We start from the raw sequence: 9,437 nt of genomic DNA, 5'->3' as shown, positions 1-9,437 counted from the left end.
TTTTTCCTCGTCTTATTTTTGTTTTTTTTTTTTGTTGAAATTATTATAATTACTATGATTGTTGTTAATGATGATGCTGATCATGAAGTACTCAGTTTAATGTGTCTGTTTAGATTGAGAGATCATTATGTCAACACTACAGTCACAAACAAACGAGCTCTGGTGAACTACAAATGAACTATGACAACAAACCCTCTCTTTTTTCTGTTTAGCCTTCAGACCCACCGTAAGGTATTACTTAGAGGATGATATATATGAATGCAAATGAAGTGTAGTCTTGAACAGTATCAGGTTGACCATTCCTGAGATGTGTGATTAATTGAAATCCAACCACCAAAGAACACCAGTATCTATGATCTAGTATTCAACTCCGTATAAAAGAAACTGTATTTACTAGGATTTGAACCTTAGAACTTTCAACTTCGAAATCAGATGAGTTGCAATGACAAGCTCATCATTAGATCAAACCAGTGGGATATGAGGACTTGTGGGCCACTGTAATTAGTTTGACTGTCTCAACAGTATCAATATCATATTTCTTCATGTTTACTTTATATTATTATTGTTAGTTTACTTTATATTATTTTTTTTTGAGATGATTTTTTATATTATTCAGAGATGACTGATGTAAATCGTGAAGTAATCAAAGAATTACATCAACCGGCTAGACGAAATTACTCTACTCGTAAAGTAGAGCTGAAACAGATGGTTCTATTTCATTAGCTGGACAACAGTAAAAAATTTATATGATACTGTACAGCAATTTTGTAGGTGTAACAATTTAATAATTTCTGCAACAGCCATGAGAGGATAAAAAAAATTTATTTATTCTGAACACAAATTATTTAACAACTTATTTAAAATAAAACAAAATTCATAATATCTAATATTTTATTTTAATGTTTGTAATATGTTACTTAAAAAAAAGTAAACTTCTTTTTTTATAAAAAAGCTAATCCTATTAAAGTCAATAACACCATATTTATGTACTTTTTGTTTATAAATTAAATAATACTTTTGTTTAACAAAATCCATCTGAAATCTCACAAATAAAATCATTTTCAAAGATAAATATTTTTATTTAGTATTGCTTGAACAGAGGACATTTACACTACAAATATACTAATTCTATTAACATGTACTGATATATATATCCTTACTTTTTTTAAATTATAAACTTAAATGGCATTAACTGTTATGATTATGAGCAACTATTACTTGAATGAAAAGTATGTATGAACAAATAATAAATAAGTACATAAAAGAATTTTAAAAAGTAAATTTTCTTATTTCAACCTTAATCTGAGACAAATTATATAAATAACCCAAAAGGGTAATTACAAATTTTACATTAGTATTTTTAGTACGTTTTTCCTAATAGAGAACTTGCTCCATGTTGAATATGTTCTAAAGTACATGTTTAAATTAAAACATGTTTTAATGAACTTATTTTTAGGTTAAAACTTAAAAAACAAACAAGTACTTTAATCTTGTAGTGATGGCTTAATTTTATTGAAAATATCTCAATAAAATTTAAATAAACAGTAGTTTAAATAAACAATAAACATATTTGAATTAGCAGAAAATTACCCAAAATAAGAATAATGTGACCCAAAAAATTATATACATAGAATTTTTTAATGACCAAAGCGTTAATAAACTGACCCTGTTACAAAACCCTGTGGATCAGTGAATCATCATTATACTACCTTTGACTTTATAATATAATTTTCTTATTATTCCAAAGAATACAATTCCAATTTATTTACTTATTTAATTGTTTTTTTCTATTAATAGCATCTTTGAAAAAGCTGTCAAACAGCTGTATTTGTAGGTCTTACCTTATTGAATTGCTTACAGATTTTTTTGGGTATGTTTCGGATAGTACATTATTGATATATAAAAATATGTTAATTACAAAACATATTACTTCCTATGGTATAAATACAATAAATATAATAATATTATCACAGTAATCCATTATTATGATGTTTCATTTGAACAGTTCATATTAATATCATGGAATGATAATGAGAATCTTATTTTACTTAAGTATATCAAATGACTAGTAATTTATAATAATAGTTTAAGTATTTTAAAGATTGTTTCCTTTTTTCTAATTTTCAAGATCATCTTGGTTTAAGTAGAACTGTATATCCTTTCCTTTTTTCAGGTTTACCAACTCCACTTTTTAAAACTGCCATATAAGTACCATCTGGAACAAAATTTAGTCAATAGAGTAACATTTTTATAATTATTCATAACAGCATCCAATAACACGTTTTAACATGAGAACCAACTTATGGTTCTCATAAGTGAAAAATCTTGATCCATTTATTTTGCTAATGTTTTATTTAATAAGGGTTTTTTTTATAAATAATGACTTTTTTGGGGTAATTTAAAAAACATTTTTATCCATAATATACATAATTTTCTTGACCTGTTCAGTTCAGCTTATATAACACTGATTTATCTTTCTAGGATAGAAAATCATGTCAATCAACAGCTGTAATATTCATTAAATGCATCATATACATTAAGTATCTCTTTAACACTGTCCTAAAACATCTTACTTCCCAGCAGAATGGAAAGTACCTCAAGTGGTAATGATCTTGAAACGAGGAAGGCCTGCACATGAGATTTCTTCTCAAAAGGTCATATCTGGACCTATCTAGACCCCTCTAGGTCATATCTAGATTATTTGAAAAGTTATTACTTTGCAGTCTTAGGCCAGAAAGGCTGGCCTAAGCTCTAGGCTTAGGCTTTGAAAGAGCTGCTAACGGCATTGGACCATGGCAAAAAAAAAAAGGAGGATTATGATTATGACCTAGTTAATCATAAATAAACAGATAAATTTAAGCTCATCACACTTGCCATGAGAAGGTGTGAACACAGTAATCTAAGCATATCACATTCATCATGAGAAGGTATGAACACAAACAGTGTCTTTATCCCATAAATAGAAAGTGTAACCTAGAACTGCACCTAGATTGGCGTTTGACCAGAAGGTATCGCATCAAGATGAAAAGAAAACAACTGAATGTGAAGTATAGGGAACTACATTGGCTGCTGTGAAGAAACTCTCACCTCAAATTGTCCAATAAAATTAATTTACAGAGCTGCCCTACGCCCTACGACCAATCTGGATTTATGGTAAGGAGTTGTAAAGGACAACAAGTATTAGTAATGTAGATGTCATACAACATTTCCAAATCAAGGTAATGAGAACAATTGCAAAGGCGCCTTGTTTCACACGGAATGATGAGATTCATGAATATCTGGAGCTTCCAACGATTCATGAGGTTGTAAAACAGTACAGTGTTAAATTCAAACAATGTCTAGAAAATCAATCATGTCAATCACCTTGCAATTAATCTGCTTGATAACAATGGCTATGTTCAAAGGTTAAAACTTTATGTGCTTAACTTAGAGACTACTGAATGACAGTTTGCAGTTATTAGTTGTAAGGTTGTAAGTGAAGAAAAATATAAATATTTTTTTACATTTTTTTGCTTGATGATATCACCATTGAAGCTTGTGCATGATATATGGAGATGTAATTTAGTGGCATATGAAAAATGCCATACCTGACTGGGATTCAAACCCAGGACATCAGGATGAAAGCTGAGACACTACCCTCTGCCAGTAATGGACTTTAAGAACATTACTTAATGATAACGTTTGTTATGGATTAACTTATTGTGGGAGTTCCTTAGGAACCCCGTACCGTGTACTTATTATCATACAATTTACTTACTGTTCCACATAAGGAAAATTGTAAAAATATACAACAAAATTTACAGTAACAAATATAAAACAAATATTTACAAATTTTGAAAAATATATAACAATACAAATTGTAAAATATACATATTATTATGTAACAAAAAAAAAAAATACAAAAATTATTAAAATTATAAAAATTGATCTGACTAGTGAAATAAAATAAAAACTGAACTTGTGTTGTATCTTATAAAGAAATAAAATAGAAAAAAGAAAACTAAATCATTTTTTCAATGTACGTAAATGCAAAGTTAATCTGATTGAAATGGAATAAAAATTCTACTTCGTTTCTTTAATTTTCCCATAATTTAATAATGTTAACTTTGTACTATTGTTAACTATTTCATTTCATTTGTAAGTATTGGTAAGTATTTCATTTAGAAGATGAGAATGGGTGTTAGTCTCAAATTTCCATATATAGGGTTCCTAGCAAATTTTAAGATTAATTTTTCCTGACAAATTTGGCAAATATTTTGTGACTTTCATAATGTTATGCTACTGCTGTTTACTCTTCAAAATATATACATATTTTATTATTTTGCAGCCTCCACCACCCCTGTAGCTGCCAAACTCATGCCTTTTTTATTATTTATTATTACATTAATTTTTTAAGTTTATTGTTTTAATGATTTTTTACATATACATTTAAAAAATTAGGCTATTTTTTGTGATAATTTGTTTCAGAGTAAATTACATTGCAAAGTACAAATAAAACAACAATATTTAATAAGTTTCTTGTATAAAAATGAACATCATGGTAACTAAAAGTAACACAGATAACAAATAAAAACTAACTAAAGCAATTTTTAAAAATAATTGGCTCTCGCCTAAGATTGCTTAAAAATTTTTCATAAAAACTAACCCCACATTATACCACAAAGTAAACAAAAAAATAATATTTAATAATTTTGTTTGCATAAAAATGCTAACACAGATTTCAATTTAACAAAGAACATATGTATGATCACAAATTAAAGAAAACTAAAATCACTCTGACTAAAAGTAATACAGATAAGAAAACTAGAACTGAACACCTTATTTTGTACAAAAAACAAAGATTTACTTGAAAAATATTTTGTCATTATTATTCTAATGTTTACCAAAAATATTAAGAGGAAAAATATGAAATCTCATTACATATGTATTTATAAGTATGTATAAAACACAGGGCAACTTTTCTTCAATATAAAGATATCGAAGAAACATTTGACATTTTCTACAAGTTTAATTTTGGCAGCTATTTGATCTTCTGCCAAGATTGTAGCTTTCAACTTTTCCCTTTCTTCCTCCAGTTTTTTAATTTCTGCTTGCAGTTTTAGGGCTCTGTTCTGTTCCTGAGAGGTGTTTTTTCTTTTTTCTACAAGACATTCTTCATATGGTCTTCTAGAGCTTCTCACTGCAGTAAGCATTTTTCTTTTGGTAATGGAAACATTCTCCTTGTCCCAGCAACTACAATTGCATCAAAAACCTTTCATTGATAAATTATTGTCTCTTGATGCAAATTCTCCAGAAGAAGAGATTTGTCAATGGAAAAGCCACCTCTGAAAATGCAATTCTCTGACATTTTTTGTAATTTTTCCTGACTTCCTGATTTTTTCTAAAAATTCCTGACCAAGTTTATATTTCCTGACTTTTTCCTGTGGGAATGCATATACCAAATGAACTGCCCATACCAGAACATTAATATTGTACCTCCTTTTCATAAGAAATTATTATTGTGTTAATTGTGATTATTTTGAAGTTAATATCATTTTGTAGTCATTTTATAATATTGATGGATTTCTTTGCACGCTTTTTATCTTCAGTATTAATCCAATTTGATTTTCAAATTTTTATAATTTATAAAATTAAAAATGAACTAAATAATTTAAAGTTAAAAAATAGTTAATAAGTAGAGTAAAATCATAAAACTTCTTACTTCAGATGTATAACTGCTGTCACTATTCTCATAGTCATATACATATGTATATATATTATATATATATTTTTTTTTTTTGCAGAAATAGCATACATCTACACTAATCAAACAATATGAACTATACTTACTTAGTATTTAATATATAAATGTTATTAAACTTAGCAATCTTTGTTCTTTGATTAACACTTTTTTAAATTTTGGAATGTACAATAAATCTTTAGTAAATCTTACGTGTTGGCATAGTGATTTTCAGTTTTGCACACTGCAATGTTTCCAATGAACATTTTAACTGTGACCAACAAGTTTGTATCACGTAATTTAAAAAACTTACCCACAAATCATATTTTTCTTAAAAATATCAAAATAATATTTCATTAAACCACACACTCTACTATGTGAAAATTTATTGTTTACTGTCAACATTAAGAGCAACTTTAGTCACAAAATTAAGAAATTCATATTTTTTTCAAGATAATTATCAAAAAAAAAAAAAAATTCCCATGAACCTTACTTCTATTAAATTATGCTGGATGCCAGGAAAAAAATATGAAAGCTGTAAAAAAATGGGGAAAAAATTAAAAACATGCATTATCAGAATACATAGGACCTGTTCTAGTACTTACATCTAGATTCTTGTTTCATTTTTGATCAAAGAAAAACTCCAAAGATGATTTTTCAGTTTCCTGATCATATTTTTAGTAAAAACATTTTTGATAAAGTTTATCTTAACTTTATCTAATGCTCTCTTTTGCATGAAAAAGTGAAAATAGCTACTACCTTTCTAGGTTGTAGCTATTTCTAAAAACTGACTGTTTTTAGAAATTTTTGGTTTTAGAAGTTTTGGCTATAGAACATGTTTTTGGTTTTAAAATCAATTAAAATATATATATTAACATTAATCATTAATCTATAGTTTCTTAATAGAATGATGAAATATACATAGGTAATAAATCAAAATTACTCACCAACTGTAAAATTTCTTGATGCTTTAATAACAACAGCGTTACACATTGGATCGCTATTACAAATAGGAACAGCAAGTTGCAAACTATCAATCATATGAATACAACTGTTATGTGATTTTGAGTTGGTGCAATTATAATCTAAACCCAACACTGTAGTATCAGTCAGCTCTTTGTAACCATCTGAAAAAAGTTGCATGTTAGAGATATAATGAAGTTGTATGAGCAGTAGTGTAATACTTAACAATTAAAAATTTTATACAAATTTTAAATAAGGAGGTCCTGGGATCGAATCCTGGACAGGCAATGCATTTTTCATATACTACAAAATTCTATTTCCATCCCACACACAAGCTTCAAGCTTATGTGGTGATATCAAGGAAAAAAGATAAACATAAAGAAGCTATTATTAAATTTATAATGCATTAAACATATTACTGAAGTATGTGTAAAAGCTGAAAAAAATATTACTGATGGAAAAACTTGTACAGATAGAAAATTTTAAAATTACAACTGTAATTTATTATAATTACTTTATAGTTTTTTTATAATTGTTTATTATATTTTGTTTATTGTAAGTGGCATTAGGGAGAGACAAATACAGCCCCTCTAAGGTAGTGCTTTATTTTGATAAAACATCCATGAACATTCCTTTTGAACTGCATTTGATATACTCCAAATGATAACATAAAAGTACTTTCTTAAGTGATGCTGAATGAGAAATAAATGTTGTTTGGACATCCAAACAACATTTATTGTTAGTTAACAGTGAAAGAAATTTCTTTCAGTCAAAATGTCATGGCATGATCCAATCGAGATGCTAACCTGTTCTGCAAGTTTTCTGACAGTCAATCGGCAATTCAGTGCAATCAGTGCACACACTGATCATAGATTTTCAAACGTGATTTTCATCAGTTGAAGTCAAAGGTCTTCCTGGTAGAGGGTCATCTTCAATTGACTGACAACCACTGTTAAACGGTGGAAACCATTCATAACAATGCGTATAATCCAGAGAATCATCTCCGTAACAAACTTCTACAGTTTGTTTCAAAAGTTGAAACGTTTCTGTGTAAGTTTTCCCCAGTTTATTTTTTCGTTATATCATTGCTCCTGAAATTCGCACATTACAAAAATCGCTACTAATAGTTAAACACGTTGCACTCAAATAAAAATAACATGAAAACTAAACAAGATATCAACAATCCAAGAACATGTGGTTACAGAGGAGGTATGTGGAACACAATGCTATCAATCGCACATCACTAAATATCTCTGTTGCTGCGTAATTAAAAACGTTTGGTTATTTTCTAAACAGACCTTGTAATTCTCATCAATCAGTTTATAATAACCAGTGAAAAAATTTTCTGATAAACCATCAGAGTCTATAACACTACTATTAAAAACTTACAAGCTAGCTTTTCAAGTTTTTAGCTTATGTTCATCACACAATTTTTTTATAGGTACGTGTGTGTTGTTAACACACATGTTCTTAGTCTAATAAGAATAATTTTCACTTTTCATGCACAGGAATAAAGCCTTCAATAATAATTAATTACTGATAATGAAGTGACCTAAGTGTCACTTACAAACAAGAAATACCCTTTAATTTCATAACAATGCTCATTACTTATGAACACAGTGATAAAATGTCTTTAACAATCATACAATTAACAATAATTAGAATGAGAAAATGTAACAAAAGATGATTTAATTTCATTAATTACAAATGAATTTTGTAATTTTAACAATTATCATAAATAGATTGTATGGCTGCCTGTACTAATTTACATATCTCAATCTGTATATTCCACAGAAAGAATTTCATTTTTTAATTTTTACAAGTGTTTTATCAGCTATTTTTAAAACTTGCAATAAGTGAATTTGAAAATACGAGTTTCTACTAATTAAAACCAAAAAATATATACATACATTTATGTACATATAAAAATATATACAATATATATATATTCCTTTTAAACAATTCATATTTTGAAACTTCAAAGTTTTTAACTTAATATTTTTTTAATTATTCATCTTTATTTATAAATCATCTTATCAAAACTTTTCTGGAGTTGTACTCTTATGACAGTAATACATCATGAATATTTTTCAATTTTCTACAGCCTTTAAGAAAATTTACCTTACATCCTAAAAATATAAATTCTTGGGAAATTGCAAAACAAAAACTAATGTAAATGAATTATTTTAATACATTTCTGGTCCCTGCGTAGCTTTTTTACTATAAGTCTTATCTCCATAGCTTTATTTTCATCAGTACCCTTGCACTTATAATGTTTCATTAAATTTGAAACTCTCTCATAAAATGAGTTTTAAGTATTGACACCAACAAAAAAGATTTTAGGTACCATTGCACACATGATGCTATTGAATGACTCATTATCACTATTATTATTAGTGTTGTCGTTAGTATATATTTCTAAAACTATTGGATCAGCCCCCAAGTTTTAAAAAGAACTGGTTTAATAACTTCCATTATAAAAATACTGATATTTTTATCTCTGAATTCTGATTTCAAAGATATTAGTAAATAATTTAAGGAGAATTTTTTTTGGAATAAAATAGTTTAGATAGTAAGAACATCTGCTGAATAGTCTTTATTGTATCTAGAAAAAGTTAAATAAAAAGTTCATATAAACATAGGTCTGGAAATGCTTGATTTTCGAGTTATGGCCAGTGAAAGATTTCGCCCAGATTTCAGCTTTTCTAATAAAAAGAAGACCTACTTTAATTTTGGGACCCAAATTAAGGAATAA

General features: G+C 27.5%; 1 protein-coding gene across 1 annotated transcript in view; it reads right to left on the bottom strand.

Annotated features, from left to right (window-relative positions):
• Positions 1–809: 809 nt before the first annotated feature.
• LOC142326208 (extracellular tyrosine-protein kinase PKDCC-like) overlaps positions 810–9,437 on the bottom strand; it is a 108,336-nt gene continuing 99,708 nt past the window's right edge. The window contains exons 6-7 of the mRNA XM_075368493.1: positions 6,667–6,846; positions 810–2,215 (exon numbers count right to left, since the gene is read on the bottom strand). Coding sequence (XP_075224608.1) covers positions 2,130–2,215; positions 6,667–6,846 — 266 coding nt within the window. The 3' untranslated portion in view covers positions 810–2,129. The remainder of the gene's footprint in view (positions 2,216–6,666; positions 6,847–9,437) is intronic.

The sequence above is a fragment of the Lycorma delicatula genome, chromosome 6, assembly GCF_047948215.1.
Source record: "Lycorma delicatula isolate Av1 chromosome 6, ASM4794821v1, whole genome shotgun sequence".
Classification (NCBI taxonomy): domain Eukaryota; kingdom Metazoa; phylum Arthropoda; class Insecta; order Hemiptera; family Fulgoridae; genus Lycorma; species Lycorma delicatula.
The sequence above is the reverse complement of the archived record's forward strand: the minus strand, read 5'-3'. Positions and strand labels throughout refer to the sequence as shown.